This window comes from Schistocerca piceifrons, chromosome 1 (genome assembly GCF_021461385.2).
Source record: "Schistocerca piceifrons isolate TAMUIC-IGC-003096 chromosome 1, iqSchPice1.1, whole genome shotgun sequence".
Classification (NCBI taxonomy): Eukaryota; Metazoa; Arthropoda; class Insecta; order Orthoptera; family Acrididae; genus Schistocerca; species Schistocerca piceifrons.
The window spans coordinates 726372743-726397996 of record NC_060138.1 but is presented as its reverse complement, the minus strand read 5'-3'; the positions used below and the strand labels follow the sequence as shown (position 1 = coordinate 726397996).

The 25254-nt window shown below is 40.7% G+C and overlaps 1 protein-coding gene across 1 annotated transcript in view; it reads right to left on the bottom strand.

The window, feature by feature from the left end:
* The window catches only part of LOC124711191 (zygotic DNA replication licensing factor mcm3), a 119232-nt gene that overhangs the window by 20213 nt on the left and 73765 nt on the right, over positions 1–25254 (bottom strand). The window contains exons 7-10 of the mRNA XM_047241124.1: positions 24940–25182; positions 23914–24078; positions 15162–15360; positions 250–398 (exon numbers count right to left, since the gene is read on the bottom strand). Of these exons, the coding sequence (XP_047097080.1) occupies positions 250–398; positions 15162–15360; positions 23914–24078; positions 24940–25182 (756 nt within the window). The remainder of the gene's footprint in view (positions 1–249; positions 399–15161; positions 15361–23913; positions 24079–24939; positions 25183–25254) is intronic.

Genomic DNA, 25254 nt, shown 5'->3' with positions numbered 1-25254 from the left:
CATTGAGTAAGTATTTGTGGAAAAGAGAGCCCCAAGTCATAAATTGGTGTTAGTCGGGAATAAAGTAACAAATCGGTTAATGGAAATTGTAAGAGGGAAAAACCAGTAAATATTTATGCCAGGTCAAATATTTACACACAATTAGTTTCCTCACATGTATTGTAAACGTGCATATACAAGACCATTAGTGACTAACTGAAACTTTGCATCTCTTACTTTAACTATTTCTTTTTTGTTTTGTTTAGTTACCTGTATCTGTGCATGCGTACTACATGATCAGATATCCTGTTGTCCTGCTCTCCATCCACAAGATCAAGCATTACAAATAGCAAGTCAAAACGTGAAAGAAGAGAATCTTGAAGACCAATATTCTCCATTGGAGTTTTGTACTGGTCATACTGCAACAGAAATTACAAAAAAATATGAAACTAACAAACTGCAATTTTATCTCAAATGTACTACACCACGGAATTCAAGTTCCACTGTATAACTATTCAGATTAGTTTCTTTTTTATACACTATGATGAACTGGTTTGAAGCCCATGGTGACAAAAAGAAATGTTTTATTTTTATCATCAGTGGCCATTCACAGTTTTAATTTATTTATTTAGTGTACAATGATTATTGGAAAAATAATTCTCAATGTCAATCAAGTATTTATTACAACATCTTTAGTAAGTAATTTTATATTAAACCACACAAACAAAAGGAGATATAAATGAAATTATTGCAGTATTCAAGTAAATGAAATTGTATTGTTGGAAACTGACATTCTGAGTCCACAGTTGTGTTCAAAGTACAAGTTGATCTCTGAAAAGAAGGACAACCAGCCAATGCTCATAATGGTATTCATTTGCATAAATAGTGCCATTACTGGTTTTGAACCAACAGGTTTACCTTAAGATGGCACTTTGTGTTTAATTTGTCGTCGTTTATATTAGTAGTTGGTAGTTTTCTCCCTTTTTTGTGAAAGTTCCTTGGGATGGTAAGTGCCCAACAGAAGAAAAATAAAATAAACGAGATAAGGTGCATTAAACTGCACCTGTATGTAATAACAAATAAAAACAATGTACACTAATCTCAAAGATAACCGAGCTTTAGGTCGCTTACGTTGAAATTCCTGCATCATTATGTTGCAAAGTTGACTGCTAGTGTACATAACATAGTGAAAAATACATAACACACTTTTTTGTATTAAAATATGCACACAGTGTAGGGCACCACACAGAGATAAATGTTTTTGTCACGTGGAAGATGACGTACAAAGACAGCAATATCATATCTAAAACAGTCCAAAGAATTTCTCAATAAGAAATGTTGATATTTACACTGACATGTCAGCAAAATATGTACAATGTATAAACATTTCATTACATGTAGTCTACAATGAATGAGAAATGATTACAATTAAAATAAACAAAGAAACCAGTTTGTTAGGAAATGTTATGGAAATACACATTACGTAAATTTTATGGCACACAAAAAGAAAGAAAATAATTATGAAACAATTGTGCATAAAAATTGTTCGTCAACATGATATTAAAATGTGATTACTAACTGAAAGTTTACATTAATGCAGCTATTGTGTTCATGTATGACTAAGCAGGCTGTTGTATTTTTGTGTAGTGTTCATCTTGGGCTGGCTGTGTTGTGTTGCATTAGCCAATGCAGGCTTTCTACAAAAATTTCATTTGCCTGCTTTCCAGTTTGAAACAAACACTACACACACACACACACACACACACACACACACACACACACACACACACACACACACACAAACGTGAACTACTACGCTAAAATGTAACGCCTGCTTAGACATACATTAATACAAAAGTTGAAATAATGTAAACTTTCAAATGACTATAATATGTTAATATAATGGCCACCACCATAACATTTATTTATGTACAATTATTTATCATTTATTTTGTTTCCTTTGAATACCGTCAATATTTACGTAATATCTTTTTGTAACTTCCAACAAACTGGTTTTATTATGTGCTTATTTTAATCGTAATCAGCACTCATCTATTATAATCTGGATGTAATGGAACTACAATATATTGTAAATTTTCTGCTGTCACATTGGCGATCATACCAGTAAACCCACAATTCTATGAAGAGTTGAACTCCCATGTATGTTGATTACTTTACAAAATATGATCTAATGTGTTGGATGTCTAGCACGTCAGCAAGAAGTAGTTCAGGAAAAGTGTGAAACTGTGCTAAAAATAGGTCGGAAGTTCAGGAATTTGCACTCCATTTTAAGCAAACGCAAATTTCTCACCCACGTTGCATATCCCAGTTAGTTGTTCAAAGAACTTTTGTCGCCTTTGTTTATTGAATTTTATTCATCTTTATATGTGCAGCAAGCCACTGGCAGAATGAGTGTGGAGCTGTTTCATAGCTGCAGACTCAATCGACAGTGTATCTTCTTCTGTAATAACTAAAATGTCATTCTAGAAAAAAAAACTACTACTACTAAATGACATCCACATCTTCTTAAGATATTATCTATTGTATCTTGTACCCTTTTAGGAGTTAATGAGTGCTGATTTCATTACTGTCACGATCTTCTTAATTCCACAGCCCGCAGTGCATTTCTGAACCGGGACAGAAGCGGCATGGGGTAATTACCCAAGTGATATGTCACATCACAGCATCTCAATGTTTATGACATATCTCCTGAACTATGTGTCATACAATGATGTAATTTTGCAGGTACATTCAGTGGGATATGTTGACACATCTGCGTACTGTGTTGTGAATAGAGTTGGTAGTAAGTTAGTAATAAATTAAAGTGTCATGTTTGATGGTGAAGTTTTACTGCATGATCAGGGAAAATATAGCAAGCCAAACTTTTTTCCTTTCATCCTTTTGTGGGATGTCTCTGCAAGAAAAGTTTTGTTAAGGTTGGAAACTATGTGTAAAGTTTGTTGGAAGTTGCTAATTGCTTTCATTTCTACATCTGTACTTTACAAACCACTGTGAGGTGCATGGCAGAGGGTATAGCCCATTGTACCAGTTATTATGGTTTCTTCCTGTTCCATGCACGTAAGGAGCAGGGAAGAATAATTGTTTGAATGCCTTTACACATGCAGTAATTATTCTAATCTTATCCTCACGATCCCGATGTGAGCGATATGTAGGGCATTGTATAGGTCCCCAAATACTGTATGAATAAATTTCAGATATTTATGCTCAAGACAAACACACTTTCAAATTGTAATACTTGTCTTGTTGTGTTATATGGTCAATATTAGATTATACCTTTTAATGAGCAGATTATGACAGAATTTAAAATGTTTAAATTCGATCAATAAACACAGGACGAATTAAAAATCGCATTTTTGTTGCCCCTGTAAGATATTAGTTCAGCAACATGCAAATGTACCAGGTTCTGGGAGAGTCAGTCAGTAATACAGATGGCATAACATCTGAATGAGAAAGAGAGAGAGAGAGAGAGAGAGAGAGAGAGAGAGAGAGAGAGAGAGAGAGAGAGAGAGAGAGAGAGAGTGTGTGTGTGTGTGTGTGTCACTACATGTATATTCATAAATAAAAAATGTGCTTTATGTATTTTTTGGTCACCAAGTGGCAGTAGGATACACACATAAAATAAGGTTATAATTAGGCAAGCTTTCAGAGCCAGTGGCTCCCTCTTCAGGCAAAAGGGTTGAAGGGGAAGGAATACGTGTGAAGGACGAGAACTGGAGAGGTCTACGAAAAGTGGTAGATTTTGAGAAAGTCACACAGAACCAGGGGTCACAGGAGACTTACCTGACAGGATGGAAGCAAAGACTCAGGACAAGATTTGAAAACCTGAGAAGGTGGAAGACACAGTAAAATGCAAGGCAGAGATTATGGCTTAAACATCATGTACAAGTTAATAAAGAGTGAAAAGCTTAGTGCATTATATGTAACAAAGGTGGGAGGGAGGGCGGCGATGGCAAAAAATAGACAGGTTAGAAAATGAAAGATGTAGAAAACTGAAACAGAGTGAAGAAAGGAGTAGTTACTGCGAAGAAACACTGAGATGGAAGAAATTAACATAAACTAAGGCCAGGTGGGTGGCAAGGACCAAGGACATTAGCACTAGTTTCCATCTGCAGAGTTCTGAGAAACTCTTGTCTAGGGAAAGAATCCAAATGGCGCATGTGGTGAAACAGGCACAGAGGTCATGACTGTCATGTTGTAGAGCATGCTATGCAAGAGGGTGCTGCGTTTTGCCAGTATACACCCTCTGCCTATGTTCAGCCATCCTAACTGATAATTTGGTGGTATTCATGCCAATAGAAAAGGTCAAACAGTGTTAACATAAAAGCTGGTATATGGCACGTGTCATTTCACAGGTGGCTCTCCCCTTGATAGTATATGTTTTACCAGTTACAGGGCTGGTCTAGTTGGCAGTAGGAGGAGGATGCATAGCGCAAGCCTTGCAACGGGGCAGTTACAGGGGTAGGAGCCATATGGTAGGGAGATGGGTGCAGGGGAGTATAGGGTCTGACAAGAATACTGCGGAAAATAAGAGGGCGGCGAAAAGCTATTCTAGGTGTGGTAGGCAAAATCTCAGACTGAATGGATCTCATTTCAGGCCACGATTTTTGGAGGGATCAGCAGTACCGCAATTGGATGTGACGGCCTGGGAAACCTGTTTTTGAAGTAGGCTGGAGGCTGAGTTGAGAATGGTAGTGTATTGCTGCAAAGAGTTTGCATTTGAACAAATACATTTGCCTTGAATGCCAAAGCTATATGGGAGGGAATGACTGACATGGAAAGGATGGCAACTGTCCAAATGTAAGTACTGTATGTTATGAGGTTTAATGTGGACAGAAGTGTGCAGCTGGCGTTCGTTGAGGATGAGATCAATATTAAGAAAAGTGGCACATGATTCAGAATACGACCATGTTAAATATAATTGAGAGATGGTATTCAGAGATTGCAGGAATTTTAAAAGGCAGCCTCACTCCGCGTCCATATGGTTAAGATGTCATCAAGTCTCCCCTGACCCAGAGTTCTTGGCGACTTTCCCAGAATCTACATCTTTCCCTAGATCTATCCAGTCCTTTTCCTTCACCCCCCTTCCTTCCACTTCAACCCTTCCGTCTGAAGGTGAAGCCACTGGCCCCAAAACTCTGCCTAATTATAACCGTCTTTTATGTGTGTGTTCTGCCACCATTTGGTGAGTAGATTTTTCATCTATCCAATTACATTATTTTGTCAAAAATTGATTGATTTCGTTTTTATATATGTTTTAGCTATTCTGTAAACACAACAGTCAACAGTATAACACGAAGACGTGGTAATTTTGATGTAAGTAACCAAAAACTCAAAGTGTTTTGCTGTGAAGAGTTTTTTTTACATTATTTTCATTCGTTATTATGTACAGTTACAGTTAAGTAGACCATTTCTCTTAACTTCTTTTGCTGTAGGGTACCATCACCCCTAGAAACTTTCAGCACAAGGGAAGAAACAGCCAACCACTAATGTAAACAACAGCAAATGTAACATAAATTGGAACAGCCATCAGCAGATGAATCTGTTAGTTCAAAACTGCTTTTGGCAGTATTTGTGTGAATAAATAACATTAGTAACAGTGGCTGGTTGCTGATTTCAAGAATCAATTTTCAAAATGTGAACATGTCTTTTATAATGGCAATCAATCCATTCCGAGACAATACATTAAGATATTTCCTGTGTGAGATGCATGTGTCCTCAGTAATTCAAGCTCTAGAATCAACAACTGCTCGGGTGAGAGAACTGTACTCCATATTGAGATGTGGGGAACCCAAAATAACCAGGATTTTTGTTATTTTGAATGTTTACTGAACTCTACATTCACAGTACTTTAGCCCCCTTCAAATTACTGTTCATATGCATTAATATGCTTGTCTCAATGTTTTTGCCACTGCTGAAACGTTCTGGAACTCTTCCGGCAGGATACTTTTAAAGCCAAGAACATTTTTTTTTCTTTATATGTCATCCACATCACTGAATCACATGCCTTTCAAACTTTGCTTCATCCATTGAAACAGAAAATAGTCACACAGAGCCAGATTGGGTGAGTAAGGTGTATGAAGCACAGGCACCATGTTGTTTCTGCCATGGACTGTCGGATCATCAGAGCTGAGTGGGGTGGAGCATTGTCATGATGGAGCAAATCAGTTCCCATTTCTCCAAAGTTCTGGCCTCCTTTGTCGCACACACTTGTGTAATCTTCTTAACACATCCAGACAAAATTATTGGTTGACTGCTTGCCTTGGAGGAATGAACTCCCTGTGCAAAATGCCACTGCCATAATACGAGGGTTGTCCAGAAAGTAAGTTCCGATCGGTTGCAAAATGGAAACCACTGGGAAAATCTGGTAAAGCTTTGCTCAGATGTGTTGGGCAGTTTCTCTAATATTCCTGTCGATCGTGTCATGTCTTTTCAATTTTGAGTGAACAGTGAGCACGTAAAGATGCGTACAGAATAGCGTCTCCCACCCAGTATGGGGCCTGGTTAGAGATTTCGCCTGTGTCATGCAGCCCACACAACATCCCTTCTCATACCAATTCTTGCCCGCACACTGCAGGGGCAATGAAGACGCTCCTGCAGCATTTCCAATGAGGAGTGTTTGATCACCCACAATACAGTCCGTAATTGGCTCCCCCTGAGTCTCATCTCTGCTCACAAGAACCGCTGGCTATGAAGACAAAATTTTTCCACAGATGAGCTGCAGACCAGTGCAGATAACTGGCAGAAAACACATGCGGCTGCTTTCTATGACGAGGATAGGAAAGTTGATACAACACTAAGACAAAACTTGAAGTTGGAGTGGCAACTATACAGAGAAGTTGGTGGAAGGTGTACCTAGCTGTTGCAAATAAAACTGTTTCTGGTTTTCACTGTGGTTTCCATTTCGCAACGTATCGGAACTTATTTTTTGGACTACCCTCATAATAGCAGTAGTAGTAGTAGTAGTAGTAGTAGTAGTAGTGAAAGCAGAGAGAGCTTCACTACAAATTTAAACGCAGCCAAAACCTCTCAGACAAATAGAAGCTAAACGATGTCAAAGTTACCGTAAGGAGGACTATGCATGAAGCATTCAGTGAATTCGAAAGTAAACTTCTATGTACCGACTTGACAGAAAATCCTAGGAAGTTCTGGCCTTACGTTAAATCAGCAAGTGGCTCGAAACAGCATATCCAGACACTCTGGGATTATGATGATGGCATTGAAACAGAGGATGACACACATAAAGCTGAAATACTAAACACCTTTTTCCAAAGCTGTTTCATAGAGGAAGACCGCACTGCAGTTCCTTCTCTAAATCCTCGCACAAACGAAAAAATGGCTGACATCGAAATAAGTGTCCAAGGAATAGAAAAGCAACTGAAATCACTCAGAGGAAAGTCCACTGGACCTGACGGGATACCAATTCGATTCTACACAGAGTACGTGGAAGAACTTGTCCCCCTTCTAACAGCCATGTACCACAAGTCTCGACATGTTTTTTGCTCGCTTATCATGTCATTTCTGGAAACCCAGAATCTACTCTGTAGGAATCATCGTGTGAGACCCAACTCGCTTTATTTGTTCATGAGACCCAGAAAATATTAGATACAGGCTCCCAGGTAGATGCCATTTTCCTTGACTTCCGGAAGGCGTTCGATAGTTCTGCACAGTGGCTTGATAAACAAAGTTAAGAGCCTATGGAATGTCAGGCCAGCTGTGTGGCTGGATTGATGTGCTTTCTTGGACCATTGTGATGTTTGAGTTTTCCATTGGATTGGTGCTTGCTTTGATTCTGGATCATATCCATAGCAACAATTTTCATCCCCAGTCACAATTCTTTTAAGATCATTTGGATTGTTCTGCACTTCAGTCTTCAAACCACGGCAAAAATTTATGTGGTGTTCTCTTCAGTCATCTCTGAGCAAGCAAGGAAACAATTTTGCAGACATCTGACTCATGTGCAAATCTTCGTTTAAAATTCCACGGCTCTATCCATGACACTCATTTCCTTAGAAATTTGGTCAATGGTCCTTTGACGATCTTCATCAATTGAACCTTTGATTAAGGCAATGTTTACACCATTTCTTCCTGTCAAAGGATGACTGGGGTTTGGCATGTCTACAGATGACACACTGCCATATGTGAAAAGAGAAAACTACTTGTAGACCAGCGATTTCCCCAACGTATCATCATTAAAGCCTTGCCAAAGCATCCCAATAGTCTCAGCTGCAGTTTTCTCTAACAGAAAACGAAATTTCACACAGAACTTTTGCTCTTTCGTGTTGGCGTTATCATTAATCACCGAAGGCTTGAAACAGGAATGCAAACAACAGAACACAACAAACATATCAGTTAACTCTGACTGACACTAGCTTACTCAGTGATGTGGGAGACCCCAAACTAACACTTCCTAGTAGCACAATGCTTAACTATAAAGTGTCCATACGTGTGCAACAGTTCAATTCCAGTTATCTTCGGACGCCCCCTAGTACATTCACTTGTGACAAAAGAATCAGCAACAGCAAATAAACTGTCAACCCGAGCTGTCATTAACAATGGGTAAGGAATACACAGTGATGGGGAACGGAGCACAGTAAATGCAGCAATCAAACAATGGGGAGTCTTCCATGGAATAACAGCAATATGGAACACACACACACACACACACACACACACACACACACACACACACACACACCCTGGGGCTGTTTGTTGGACAAAAGGTGCGTGTGTGTGTGTGTAGTGCTTGCGAGGAAGCAGGTATGGGAATGGAAGGGTGGATGACAGGGACTAGCTGAAATTACGACTGGGGGGTTACAGAAGTGAAGGATATGTTTTAGGGAGAGTACCCACCTGTACAATTCAGAAAAGCTGGTGTTGGTACGAAGAAACCACATGGTGCAAGCTGTGAAGCAGTCAGTTAAGCACATTACGTTGTGCAGCACATTCAGTAACTGCGTTATAGTTTGGCAGTGACCATTCATGTGGACAGACAGCTTGTTAATTGTCATGTCCATGTAGAAAGCAGCACAGGCATATCCTACGCCATCAAAGACAGGGCTACCTGTGAATGTAGCCATGTGTCGGACAAACTAAGCCTCAACCATTTGACCGCTTTCTACATTGGCATGGTAACAAGCTGTCTGTCCACATGAATAGCCACTGACAAATAGTGGCCAAGAGACACCTGTATCATCCAATTACTGGACATGCTGCCCAACACGATGTGCCTCACTTCAATGGCTGCTTCACACCCTACACCATCTGGATTCTTTCTACAACAAGGGCTTTTCTGAATGGTACAGGTGGGAACTCTCCCTACAACAACACATCCCTTGTTCCTGTAATCCCCCTAGCCTTAACTTCTGCTAGTCCCTTTCTTCCACTCTCATATCCCCTTTCCTGTTCCCACTCAGCACTACACATTTTTTCTGTCCCACCAGCAATCCCATTGGTTTTTTTCCCTTCTCTACTTTTCTTCTGCCCCCCCCCCCCCCCAAGCACTGCACGTAGAAGCTCTATTCAATCCCCATGAGCAGCACACCATCTTCCTCTACCCCTACCCTGCTATCCCCCACCCCATGCCGCCTCCCTACCTTCAACATCCACTCCAACAGATTGCTGGTCACATCAGATGCAGATGCAATTGCAATCGGGCTCAAGTACCCAGAGACAGTGGCTATGTGTGCGTGTATTCTGCTTGTATGAATGTGGGTGTTTTCTATGTCGGAAGAAGGTTCTTTGTCCAAAAGCTTCATTCAGCACTTTTTTCACTGTGCTCATCTGCAACTCAGCATCTCCTACATGAGGTGACTAACAATCTACCCTTTACATAATGTTAATACAATAAATGAGCTGCACAACAGATTCAAAGGTGGAGCTTAGTGCTCCAGTTGGTTACCTTGCGTTTCGACTTATGTGCTAAGATAGATCTTTCTTGGAGCAGGAAACTGAATTCTGTATGAAAGTTTCATGGAAAAATTCTTGGGTAATTTCGACCCTTTGAGGCAGCAGCTTTGGATATACCCAGTAAAAGTGAATTTATGTATGTATGTATGTATGTATGTACCATTAATGCTATGAAAAGTGTACATGCAAATTTTTATTTATACGGATGAGACCAACTCACTGAAACTTACAGAACAGTCTGAACCATAAAAATTGTCAGTGTTACGAGTGTAGTCCAAACATACCTTGCATAAATGAATATGACTTTAAATCTGTATAGCTGTCCAGACTACTTCAAATGACAGCTACTTCTGACAGTTATTAAGGAACAAAATCTCTCTGCAGTTCATCAAAAAGTGTTCATGATATAAATGGAGAGGGCAACACGGTGGTTATCTGTGGAATGATGCTTTCAGAAACCGCTTTGGGCACTTGTTAAAAGGTTTCGGGACTCCAGCCACCAGCCTAAACGGTAATTTACCCATACACTCCAAAACCTAACAAACACTACTTATGAGATAGACTGGGCGATAGTTGGAGGGGAGAGGTTTATCCTTTTGAGGTTTCGGGACAGGAATGACGATAGCTTCCCGCCATCTTCTGGGAAAGTTACTGTCAATCCATAGTCTATTATAATAATGGAAGAGAGAGCACAGACTAAGGTACAATAGACACAGCAACATTTGGACGCGAATACCATCTTGTCCCACAGCAGAAGAGCGATAGGAGGAGAGTGCATGTCTGAGTTCCCAATAGAAAAAACAGCACTATAGCTTTCATGAATGGAAAAGCAAGAGGTCCCTATTCCGCTAACTGTTTCTTCGGGAGAAAATCTCAGGAAAGTGTCAACCTAATGAGTTAGAGATTGTGACTGGGTCCACTAAGATATCCTGTGTACAATTAGCCCAGAAGTCGGGGAAAAGCTGGATATGCCAGATAGCCGTCGGAGTCGACTCTGAACATCTGATGAGGGAGTGAAGGTATTGAAGGAGCTGGTAAAGAAATCCCAGCTTACCTTCTTGCTATCATGTATGATATGACGGCACCGCGCACGTAACTGCTTATAGCGGATACAGTTGGCCAACATAGGACGATTGCAGAAAATGCGAAGAGCACACCTCTGCTTGCTTATTGTGACACAGCACGCCTTGTTCCACCAAGGAACTGGGGGGCGCCAGACCAAAGGGGAGGTACAAGGTATTGAACGTTCCGCAAATGTAAGAATAACTTACATAACGTGAGTGACCTAATCGTCGATGCTAGGAAATTGGCAATCATCAAATGCTGCTACAGAGGAGAAAAGTGTCCAATCAGCTTGGAAAACTTCCAGCATCTTGCTTGCATAGATAGCAGTTGTGGCTATAATTGAAGGACACATGGAAAATGGTCATTCGAGTGTGTAGCAACAAGAGCGAACCATTCAAAGTGACGAGCTAGCCAAACAATACCGACCAAAATGTTAAAATGTGAGTAGGTTGACTTGGAGGCAGACAAAAATGTAGGTTCCCCAGTGTTGAGGCAAACAAGATCCGCTTGGTGGAAGAGGTAAATCAATAGGGAGCCTCTTTGAGAAGGACGCGGATATCCGCAAAGCACGTGGTGGGTGTTGAAGTCCCCAACTGGCAAATAGGGAGGTGGGAGCTGACCGAGAAGATGAATGAGATCGGTTCTTGCCATTAGTGTGGACAATGGATTGTATATAGTACAAAGAGAGAAGGTGAATCCATAAAGGAAAAGACTTACACCGACAGCTTGGAAGGAACTGTGTAAGTGGACTGGGTGATAATGGATAGTATCATGGAGAAGAATCATAAGTCCCCCGTGTGCTGGAATGCCAGCGACAGAGGATGGATCAAATTGGACTGATTGGAAATGAGGGAAGACAAAGTGGTCATAGGAATGTAGCTTTGTTTCCTGAAGACGGGAGATGACTGGGGAGTAGGATCGTGAGAGGATCGACAGTTCATATTGACTGGAGTGAATTCTGCAGATATTCCAATGAGCAATAGACATAGGGTGGATGAAAGAAGGAAAAGCCTCACCATGGTTGCCGTCAACTCAGTAACCTCTGAGAGCCAGTGGCAGGCGGCTAGGAATGGCATTCAGCCACAGGCAGAAGATCCTGATCCATAGGTTGTTCAGAGGGCAGCTCCTACTGCCAGTGATTGGCTGATTGATTGGCCGCCAGTGGTGTGTCTCGACGACATGGAAGACTGCTACCGCTGGGTGGTGCTGTAGAAGAGAGACACTTGGGATGAAGGACGAGTTGATGGTTGTGAGGTCTGGGTACTTAAAAGTCTTCATGAGTAGGTTCTTTTTTGGAAGTCTGGGCGTCCAATTTTGGGGCCTGTGATTTAGCAGGAGCCAATGAAGGTTGAGCGGGTGATGGTGGGGAGGTTGAATGGGCGATCTTTGGGCTGGTCGATCTGACAACTGTAGCGCTAAAGGTGAGATCACAAGTCTGCATGGCTACCTCCTTAGTAGGTCGAGGAGAGGCGAGGACAGTGCTATATTTACCTGCTGGGAGCACAGTGGGCTTCTACTGGCGATTGACATACGAGCTGAATAACTTGTTCATCTTTAAAAATAGGGGAATCTCTACAGGAAGCAGCATGGTCACCCATACAGTTGATGCAATGAGGGGATGGGGGTGGACAATCAACCTCATGGGCATCCCTGTTACAGGTAATGCATTTGGCCATATTGAAACACTTCTGGCTGTTATGATTAAACCTCTGACACTGATAGCAAGGCGCAGGGTTCGGAATGTAAGAGCGAACTGAAATTATCTCATGTCCCACTTTAACGTTCAGTGGAAGTTAAACTCTGTCAAACATCACAAAGAGAGAGCGGGTCGGTACCAATTCCTCTTCAACCTTTTTCATTGCTTAATGTACGATCATTACTCCCTGATAAGACAAATAATTTTGAACGTCCTCATTTGATAATCCCTCGAGTGATCTTGTATAAACCACCCCGCGTGATGAGTTTAAAGTACAGTGTGCTTCCACCCAGACAGGGAAAGTGTGTAGCAGTGTAGTTCGAAGCAATTTGTGTGCCTGGAGGGCACTGTCTGTTTCCAACAACAAGGTGCCATTTTGTAACCTGGAACAAGACTTTACAGGACCTGCAATTACGTTGACACCTATCTGAATAATGAAAGGGTTGACTGTTGAGAAGTCCTGACTTTCATCAGTGTGAGAAACAATTAGGAACTTTGGCACTGATTGAAGAATTTTCTGTGGCCGAGACTCTTCCAGCTTTCTCTTGTGGGTAAAAGTTGAAGTAGAAGAGACCATTGCAGAAGTGTCCCCACAATTACCGGCGTCTCTGATGCTGCGCTCCTTCCTAGTGTGGGCCCTCTCTGAGGGCACTCCTTCCTTAGGCAATTGTCCACACCTCAGGCCACACCTCACAAGAAACGGACAGAGGGACCAATCAGCATTATGGGAAGGTATCAGCTCGTGTGATCATCCCTCCCTGGGCCTGGCCTTTACCAGGGGGTACATGTGTGTCCTACTTGTCTACCTGGTGCGGGGAATTATGGGTTACCCCGTCACTGGTCGGCCTTCAGACATGCTAAGGAAGGAAGGAAGGAACAAAGAAAAGGAGAGAAGAGAAGAATTCTCAAACACCGCAGTAAAGAAGAAGGTAAAGAGAAGAATCAAGGAAAGATAAGGACAAAGTAAGGATAGATACATTAAACTGTAGAGATAAAAGAAGAGAAACCACTTCATTCATTCACAACCATCTGTCTCAGGACAAAGATGCAAAACATACTCCCAGACAGAGGAAGAAGGGGAAGGGTTGGGGCAGGGTGGGGCGGGAAAGGATCAGGGACAGGGAGGGATGTGGAAAGGGAAGGTATGCAGCCCAGAAAGGAAAGAGCTGCATGAGCTCAGGGTGCCATGCTCGCCATGCACGTATCCACAAAAAGATTTGTGGGAGGGGGGTTGTTCATGACTCCAGCTATAGTAGTGGAGAGGAAGCAAACCCACTTTTCTAGTTTAAGTTTTCATCCATTTGTGTACCTATGAATGTAAAATTTTCTACCCTGTTTAATATTTCTTGTTGTATACCAGGCTAGTAGGATATCAAATATTTTTGACAACACAAAACTGGGTGAAGCGTGTTTATTTCTTTCAGCCCATTCCTGAAAAGCTATTCAGCAACTCTAAAAAAACGTTTACTACTTTCTCTGTTGATCCTCCTTGAGGTTGAAGCTCTTCTGTCTGTGTTTGCTGACAAATAGATTTGTATTTGGAGAGAGTCTCCTTTGAGCAAAACACAATTTTTGTCTTTCATTTCCCTGAAGTTTCAGCATCATTTGTGGGCTTTTATTATCTTTCTTGTTAGCACATGCTGTAGTTTTCCTGCATTTTTATGTTTTTATTGCAGTTATTTTCTTTCATAGTAGTCATTTTGTCTGGTTTCCCCACTATCTTTACTGTGAAGACCTGCACTAAGTAACTTTCACTGTCACTATTTACAATATGTTGCTGTTTACAAACAAAGGGACAAAATCTTGTTTCTGCAGTTTGTAAACAATGACAGTAAAGATAATGGTGAAACCAAAAAAATGTCCAATCGTAATAGAAAACAAAAACCCAGGATGTGTTAACAAGAAAGATTATAAATGCCCACAGATAATGTTGAAACTTCAGCAAAACTTCTCTGGGAAATGAAAGATAAAAAAATTGTGTTGTTCTCAAGGTGGCCCCATTCCAAAAACAAATTTGTTGACTCTTCTTTGCTCAGCTTCACAGCAATGCTTGTATCATTTGCAAACACGAAACTAATTCTGGCTCCTGATTCAAATAATATGGCAAATCATTAATATAAAGCAAGAACAGTAGTGGGCTGATGATCAAATTTTGCAGGACTCTGACTGTAATTTCTTTCTGTGCAGCTGATGTGGCATTCCTCTTTGTATTACTAGAACAGCCTAAGATAACTTTCTGCATTCTGTTTCTTACATGAGAATACACAGCTACTCCATTTGTTTCTTACATGAGAATACACAGCTACTCCATTAAACATCCACCACAAGAAACTTGTTAAAGCAAAAGATTTTTGTCAAATTAAGTGAACTTATTGCAGTTACAGGAATGTGTCCTTCCAAGAATTAAACGATTAAACAGCAGCTACAAACACTAAATAAAGCTATTATACAGGGACTGTAGCATTTAGACAACATATAATTTTTGTGTACATACCCTTCCGTAAACCGGATTTGCTGCTGCAAGCACAGAGCAACGAGCATTCAAACGAGCCTGTATTCCAGCTTTCGCAATAGTGACTCTTCCTTGTTCCATGACTTCATGAATAGCTGTACGATCTATGTCTGACATTTTGTCAAATTCATCAATACAGACAACCCCACGATCAGCCAAAACCATAGCACCAGCTTCTAACCTGACAAAAATAAAACATGTACAGTGATTAACATAAGTGATATTCCTAATCAAACAAGTCACTGTCTTATCTCTTATTACCTGAGACTCAAATGCTCCAAACTTTTTACATTAATTGTAAAAATTATATGCGGAGACAGTTCCAAAACTTTTTTCAACTCCTTAATGAATACTAATTGCTACACTTTCATTCAGAAGTACCAGACAAACATAAACATCCTTTCAACGTTATTCAAACCCAAATTTCTGAAAAAATTATGTAACACAACAACTTAAATACAATGGGGATAGTCCTCAATTGCATCTTAGTGAATATTAAGAGAACCGATCTGGGCAAATCTCAATTTCCATTTCAGATATTTACACCATGTAGCTGTTACTTTCACTTTATGGGACCAACCACTGATGGGCTGTAACTTCCTGGCAGATTAAAACTGTGTGCCGGACTGAGACTTGAACTCGGGACCTTTGTCTTTCGCGGGCAAGTGCTCTACCACTGAGCTACCCAAGCACAACGCACACCCCATCCTCACAGCTTTACTTCTGCCAGTACCACATCTCCAACATTGGTAGAACACTTGCCCGCGAAAGGCGAAGGTTCCAAGTTCAAGTCTTCGTCCAGCATACAGTTAATCTGCCAGGAAGTCTCATATAAACACACACTCCACTGCAGAGTGAAAATCTCATTCTGGAAACATCCCCCAGGCTGAGGCAAAGCCATCTCTCCATGATATCCTTTCTTCCAGGAGTGCTAGTTCTACAAGGTTCAAAGGAGAGCATCTGTGAAGTTCGGAAGGTTGGAGACGAGGGAGACGAGGTACTGGCAGAAGTAAAGCTGTGAGGACAGGCGTGAGTCTTGCTTGGGTACCTAAGTTGGTAGAGCACTTGCCCACGAAAGGCGAAAGTCCCAAGTTCGAGTCTCCATCTGGCACACAGTTTTGATCTGCCAGGAAGTTTCGTATCAGCACACACTCCACTGCAGAGTGAACATCTCATTCTACTGATGGGCTGCACACCAACCTGCACTGCAGACAGCATGATGAACGAATGACTACATCTTTTTATATTTGGAGGATTTGTATGTCCCATAAAAACTGAAATCTTAAAAGACAAAACTGGCTTGAGAGCTCTGTTATTTATAAAACAGGGGCTGGAGGTCAGTAAGATTATTAGTTCACTTGCTGATTATCTATCAACAGAGCCTCTAATCCACTTTTGTCTGTTAACAATCAGCTTTTTGTGTTCATTCCCAAATGATTCCATTGAAGAAGATTAAAGACACTCAGAGATAAATTTGAGGAGAAGCCCATTGATAATTGGTAAACTTTATGAGTAACAGCAGCTGCACAGTGTTGATTTGACATTAGATCTACCCTGGTTGGTTCCTTTCTATACTGTCCAGTCAAAGTAGGCCAGTGTACCACTGGTACAGTTGTGTAGGTACCACTGCCATATGAGCTTCTGGAACATTAGTATGCTCGTCTAAGTGAAAGAATTGCTTGAAGTAATGTACTGACAGAACTATGACAAAATGGTTTAGGCCATGGAACAAAACTAGCTACATCTGATTATTCACCTAGCTGCTTGAATTCTGGCTAAATGAACAAAATGAACCTTAGCATGGAACTGCTTCTCCTATTTTACTCAGGAACAATAAATGACAAGAATTAATTATTGGAGTTGGAAAAGGAGATAAGCAACATGAAAATGAATACCATGGGATTGTCATGAACGGGGCCCAGCAACCTTGCCGCAGTGGTAAACACTGATGCCTGTCAGATCACCAAAGTGAAGCACTGTCGGGCTGGGCTAGCACTTGGATGGGTGACCATTCAGTCTGCCGAGCACTGTTGGCAAGCGGGTTCACCCGTCCCTTGTGAGGCAAACTGAGGAGCTACTTGACTGAAACGTAGCAGCTCCGATCTCAGACTGACATATGACTGGGAGGGAGTTCTGCTGACCACATGCCGCTCCGTACCTGCATCCAGTGACGGCTGGGGGCTGAGGATGAGACAGTGGCTGGTCTGTACCATTGGGCCTTCATGGCATGTTCAGACAGAGTTAAGTTTAGTTTTTTTGTCATTAACAGGGTGAAAAAATGAGAACTGAATATAGTTAAAATCAGCATGTTTCACTACAGAGGAGTGGAGCAGCGAGAAAATTACGTTGCATGCTTTATTGTAAATAAATAAATAAATTTAAAAGCAGTATATGAAACAACATGGCGTAGGCCTCAGAGGAGTTATATCAACCAATAACTGACAAAACTCCACTAAAATATAATAATAAAGTATGATAATGCAGGTGTGATACAGAAACTAAAACTCTGAGAGAAATGTGGGAATGGCAGCAGATATGGTTACGCAAGTAATAGAATCTGTCGAAAATTACCTGTAGTTTTCTTCAGTAACAATGTGTTGAGGACAAACAAGACATGGACTTGGCAAAAGTGTGTGTGTGAGAGAGAGAGAGAGAGAGAGAGAGAGAGAGAGAGAGAGAGAATCGAATTTATCAAATACTAAAGAAATTTCATACGATATGATGATCCTAAACAAGTTTACAATTTCAGGTGATTCCAATCAAGTAACATATAGAGTGAAAACATAAAGAATAAAACTCAAGATAGGAATCTTAAATGTAGATCATGAGAACAAATGAGGAACATGAATGAGGTCAGCCATGAGTGCACTTCTCTGGCAGGTTCTGGAAGAACCCCAAAGGGGGTGGTGCACATTCAAGTCACCAAGCAGCAGAAAAGGGTGAGAGGGTTGCCCAATAAGCTGTAAGTCTGTCCTGGTGTTGCTGGATGACTGAGGGATGTAAGCTGGACAAAGGGGAAAGGTCAAGTGAAAAAGGAAAATGCGTACTGCAATAGCTTGAAGCCGGGCAGTCAAGGGAGATGGGCTGACTATGAATATCATCCGAGATGAGCAACTGGACTCCCGTGAGATGAAATGCCTTCCATTGGGGGAAGGTCAAAGCGGACTGGGAAGAAATACAAGAGCTCAAAGCAGTAGTGAAGACACAATTTTGTTTCCTGGGGGGCAGAGAACAAGTGGATATTGATTCCCAGGGCAGCCGTAAGTCCTCTTTGTTGGAGCAAAGGCCGTGAACATTCCATTGGAGGAGAGTCATGAGAAAGAAGGGGGGGGGGGGGCGGAAAAATGAAAGAGTGTCACCTTGGCAGCTGCCAACTGCCAGCCTTCAATAATTCACTGCTATAGGGTTGTAGAGGCTGGAGGATCCTGCTCCACGAGATCTACACAGGCATCGGCATTCTCCTTCTGTCTGTCTGCCTGCAGAGTCCAGGGAGAAAAACGATTGTCTGTGCAGACCGGTGACACAGAGGTTGGCCAGGCAAGTATATGACAGGATGACACCGCCCAAGAAGATCTCAAGAGTCAGTGAAGAAGAAGATCATTTGCCTTTCCTTGGTTTCTTGGAGCCTTTCCGGTTAGTGGAGTGAGACTCAAGATGACTGTTGGCTGGAGGGGTGTACGAAGTCTTTAGAGGAGTATTCCTTCTGTCTGCCAATTTTGCAGTAGGTGACTTCACCCCATGAGGCGAAAGTTTGGTGGCTTGTTGCACAGCTGGAGTAGGAGACGGGGATGCTACCTAGACATTGGGCGATTTGACAACTGCAGTGCTGAATTTGAGGTCGCATGTCTGCATGGCCACATCCTTCGTGGAGTGAGATGTAGCAAGAACAGTACCGCAAGTGCTGGATGGTAGAATGCAGGGTTACCGACTAGCCAACAACATGCGAGTGACCGGGCAAGGCAATTTTTTATTCACCCGTATCTCCTGCATGGTCCAAAAAAACAACAACAACAACTAATCTTGAAGACTGAACTTGTTTATCATGTGTTATCCTCTAAGATATATCAAATACAAATGTGCCAGGAAAATTTAAAATAACAGCGTAAATGGCTGATCTTCTGGGTCCAAATTTTTCTTCACTGGTCTTCAAAGAGCTAAGTTTTGAATGAGAGTCAAGTGCTCCATGTTTTAAGAAATTCAAAGCACATTCTCACATGTAACATAATTTGTCTTGTGTAAAAGGAAATTTACTTTGAATGTAACGCTTTTTAATCCACTATTTGCAATATTTTCCCATGACCTATTAGCAATGTGAACAGTTGTGATGTCATGCTCATCAAAAGCAGTTTGTTGTTACAAAGTGTTGCATAGTCTTCATTGTAAAGCCTTTGACACATTTTTATGTCAGCAGTTGCTTGTATGTGCGCTACACTTTGTTGTTGTAAATAACAAATTTTCCTTCCAACTAGTTTTATTTTGGTGTTATTCTCTTGTTTATGTTTTATTGCTGGAGTATGATTCTTCAGTAGTGGGCTAAAGTAAAATTCTTCATTAGAGCATCAGCTCCTGCCAGTCAAAATTACATAAATTTAACTGAAACCCAAAATAATTAAAAATTCCCAGAATCCTAAAAAATTCTCTGATATTTCCCGGATGAAAAAATTCCTGGGCTTTTCCCAGTTGTCCCAGGGCATATACACCTGACTGAATATGCTTTCCATTAGAATATGAAAGAGATTTTCAGTTCGACATACATCTACACAGTTACATAGTGCTTTCAGATTCAAAAATTTCAGAAGAGATACTGAGTTTCAGGTCATAAATGAGTTCATAATATTGCAGTACACTGGCAACTTTTCTATCAAGAAAGTGTCAAGAGACTATTAAAAAACATTTTTCGCCTTTCTACAACAACTGCAATTATTGTGGCAATGTCTTATCCAAATTTAAAACCGAACAGTTCACCTGTAATTCTGTCCATGACCAAGGGAGCCTTACAAGAAACAACAGACACACAACAGCCAAAGGAATGTCACAGAAACTTGGTCACGAGTTTTGAACAAAGTTTCGAAATAAAAAGAATATTTTATTTCAAATTTGAGTTGGAAAGCGAAGCCGATGTAGAATCACAACAAATTATTTGGAAAAACTACAGTGGAATTGATGATTTCTCATTCTTTTCTGAATAAGATTGAGAGTTAAAAATCGTACATCATTATCACGGAATAAAGACGATTTCAGATGATATAATGCAATGATATCCACTTTGCAAGTGAAGGACATATTTTCTTCAGCATCACAATAGGTAACCTCCAAAACTCAAAAGTTTCTGATGAGATGTTTGGCAAAACGAGTTTTTCTGAAAACTAATTTAAAAGTAACAAAAGTTATATTCGTTTAATAAATGACATAGATTTGGAGCAAAAAATTTCACCGGATTTCGGATGTATCTATTATTCATAACATGTTTTATTCGTGTAAGTAAACAATGTTTTGGATAGTATGTGTTATTCACGAATAATGAGTACTTCTTGTCTGTATTCATTGCTCAAATTTTGCCAAACTCTGGTGGCACATAAAGTGAATCATGCATTCAGACGCTGCAGATCTGCAGCCCCATGTCAAGTGAATGCCCTTGTGTGTATGGACAGCAGCTCGCTCTGCTGTGGTATCCATATGGCTCACTCGGCTGTTCCATCCTTACAGCCATGAATGACAGCTCAGTCAGCTGTGCTGCCAGCATGGCCATGTACAAATGTTCACATAGCTGTCAGGTGAGACAGCACTAGTAATCTTTGGCAACTTCCACACAAAAATTCTAGGTATATTCACACTCTCTCTCGCACACCCGAGCCACATGAATGCTCGAGGATTGTGCAAGCGCTTGCAGTGCTCTGCTCACGTAGGTACTCTACAGCAATTGAAGCATTACGTTTTGTGCCAACTCCTTTTCGCTATCTATAATTATATTGATACCAAACACACCATCATGCATGCTTCACTGTTCCTCTCCATCAGCACTAAGTCGCTGTTTTTAAATGTACTTTGAACGTTATAAATAAAGTTTAACAAACTATACCATGCATATGAAAACAAATTAACACAGTAATAGTTGTGAATATTTTGTGAGTATGACCTATAGCATTACTAAAATCATTGGTGGTTGGTTATGGATGTAAATTTCTATTTACCCCATCACACACATACATAGTATACCTAAACTAATAACATCTACTTTCAAAATCTTGCACTGCGAACACAAGCGCTTTAATGTCTGCCAGTCCAAAATTTTAGTAAACAGATAGGCTCTTATACACCACTATACTTCCAAGAAAAATATACATTTGCAGTAGCAACCAAATAACAGTTGGACATTTCAACGACACAAAACGCGTCATTATTGTGCTTGATGCAGTATCCAGCTCTTGTTGGTCAAAGTTGAAAACTTTAACAAATTTTCATTGGTTCAAGGGGTGTTGTGGTTGCAATACATTTAACCTAGCAATTGAATTTGACATAGGCCTCACCTTCAGCCCTAAAGACCTGCTCTCCTTCTCCCAATCCCTGCAATGGAAGCATTTCTTTGCTGCCAAACCCACCCTAACTCCAACAATGGACCCTGTCTCTTCCAGTTCAAACTACCATCCAACCATGATCCCCCGCCCATCCCCTCCAATCTCACCAACTGCTGGTCAACTTCCAGGATTCTTTACCTCCAACTTAGCCTCAGAATCCTTCCCCAGGTCCCTTCCTCAGAACACCAACCTTTTAGCAGAAGAACGAATAGCCACATATAACCCCAACACAAATCCTGACCTAATCACCCTACCTGCAGATAAAGGTTTCACCACTGTTGTTATGAATTGCAGTGGCTGCCTGGCAAAAAGCCTCCACCAATTATCTGACTACTTCATCTATAAACTGACAGAGTGATCCCATACAAGAAGCCCAACAAACTCCAATCCCCACTTAAAGCATTAGGCCCTTACCAGAACACCTCCCCTGAATCAATTTCCCTCCTTACCCCCATGACACCTTGCACACCCACATTCTACATGCTCCCCAAAATCCACAAACCTGACAATCCTTGATGCCCCATTTTTGCTGATTATTGTGCCCCCACTGAAACACTGTCAGCACTGATTGACCAACACCTCCAGCCAATTAGCCGTAATCTAGCCTCCCATATCTAACACACTAACCATTTCCTTCACAGACTCTCCACCATCCCCACCCTTTTACCTCCCATATCCCTACTTGTCACTGCTGATGCCACCTCCCTCTACACCAAAATCCATCGTGCCCACAGTCTTACCGCTATTGTACACTACCTTTCCCAGTGTTCTTCAGACTACTACCTCATTCCTCATACACCTTACTAACTTTATCCTAACCAAGAACTACTTCTCATTTGAAGGGAAGGTATATAAACAACTCCACTGCACAGCCATGGGCATCCTGCTATGCCAACCTTTTTTATCAGCCATCTAGAGGAGACCTTCCTAGCCCCTCAAAACACCAAACCCCTAGTGTGGTTCCGGATCACTGATAATATCTTCATCATCTGGACCAGGGCCAAGACACCCTATCTCCGTTCCGTCACAACCTAAACACCTTCTCTCCCATTTGCTTCACTTTGTCCTCCTCTACCCAGTGTGCCACCTTCCTAGATGCTGACCTTCTCTCTGATGGCTCCTCCACACATCTGTCCACATTAAACCCTGAAAACATCAACAGTACCTGTGTTTTGAGAGTTGTCATCCCTTTCACACCAAAAAATCCCTCACATTTAGCGTGGCTACCTGGCGACGGCGCATCTGCTGTGAAAAAATTCCCTTGCTCAGTATGCCGAGGGTATCACCAGACAGGTACTATTCCCCAGACCTACCTCGCAAACAGATCTCCCATGCCATTTCCTAACTTCAGACTTAGCATAGCAGTTGCCTCTTGTGTTCTATGGCAATGAGTGGATTATCAGACAGCCACAATGAAACATTACACTATTTACTACGCCAGATACATGAAATATGGCTCATTTTTTTGAAATATTGTGCCAGACTTGGCAGCTTTCAATTTTTTCCAGCTTCTTGTTATTTGGTTTTCAGCATGTATAGAAGCAAAATTGTTTGTAAACATGAAATAATTTCAAATTATTAGATAAATAATCAAATGCAGCACCTGAATCAAACAAATGAATTTTTTGTATACTATGAGAAAGTTTGGCAGACATTTCTGGGACGACACATGCTTCAAGAATTTTTGGAGGCCAGAAACTTCATTTGCCATTTTTGTATCCGCTGTCATCAGGTACTGTTTCTGTTACATTCAAATTCCCTATACACTCTCATGATGTACTTAAAAATAAAACTTAAATCCCAATTTTTATAAAACTCAATTCCCAATTTTTCATAAACTGACAATGCTCTTATAGGTGCCAAGAGGAAGCAGACCACTTACAGTACAAAGTTGAACTGCATGCACTTAAAAACTAACAAATAATAAATAATAATAAGTTTCTTTTCAACATTATCAAGATTTTTGTTTAATTACCATAAATTATTGTTTATTATGGCTTTCATAAATCAGATAGGAATCTCAATTTTTCCCTTAAACAAGAAAACTATGGAGACCTACTACATAAATAATAAGAGTAAGTTAGGGTAAATGCTATCATTTCATGATCATGGTATTACAACAAGTATGAGAAATAATGTCTTCCAAGATTATCACATACCTTCTCTCACCAGTCTCCTGATCTGTGGTGACGGCAGCCGTTAGACCAACTCCTGTTGAGCCTCGTCCTGTCGTCGGTATAGCTCTGGGAGCTGTAGCTAGCACATATCTGAGTAACTGAGATTTTGCAACACTGGGATCTCCAATAAGAAGAACATTTATGTCTCTGAACATATAAAAAAATAATACAATAGTATAGTATTAAAAGCAACAAGACAAGAATTCAATGATCTACAAACACACTACCTCTACCGTCTGCTATCCCAATAGTGCAATGCAAAATAAAGTTCAAAACAGTATAAATTGTATAGCATCACAGTGATACTGAAAAACCTGAACTGCTAGACACTTTACGATAAAGGCATAACTATCTCATGAAAGCCTACTCACAGAGCTTTAAGAACAAGCACATCTAAGTCCAAATTTTCTGATGAATTACACACACACACACACACACACACACACACACACACACACACTCTTTCACTCTGTTATACTTTTTTTGATATTGGCTGCATTGCCACTGGTGCCAGCAACTGATCCTAAGTTCTATGAGATACCACTATGATGAATAAGATACATCTGCCATCACTTGCTAACGCAATTTCAATCCAGGACTATGTTCATGACTCATTACTTGCTGTTCAGCCCTTCTATCCTGAACATTAAGAGTGTTAAGGACTGTAATTCCATGAAACAAAAAACTACATTCAATGCAGCAGGTAATTCTCTCCCATTTAAACATCATGTGGTATCTTAGGAAACATTTACTACTAGCACACAAGAGCATCCGATAATCAATTCTCCTCTACAGCATTTTATGTGAAGGACTTGGGCCACATATGTTCCATATGTCAAGTTTCACATAATTTGTATGTTCCCTGATCTGTGCAGCAATTTTTTGAGGTAGTAGTATGTCCGACAGCAGATTGTATGTTTTAAGAACTGTAGTGACAAAACCAAACTCCTTATTTACAGAGAAATTGATCAATCTCTCAAGTCTTAATTAGTTGTAGCACATACTCACCCTCTCAGCCTTGTTCCATTAGGTAATACTTTTTCTACACCTCCCAACAGCATACACAAAATTGCTTTCTTAATATATTCATGTCCATGAATTGATGGTGCCAGAGATTTGCTAAGTAGTTCAAAAATATCACCAGTGCTCTTTGCATTTACAAGCTTTCTACATTTGGCCACATCACCTCGTGACAAGGCAAGTGTGTTCTCTTTGCTCAATGGTGAAATGTTGTTAGCAATCAAAATTGTCCTAAAAATGAAACAAAAAATATTGACGATGCATATTAAAAGTATAAAACTAAACGGAAATAGCAGTATCAGT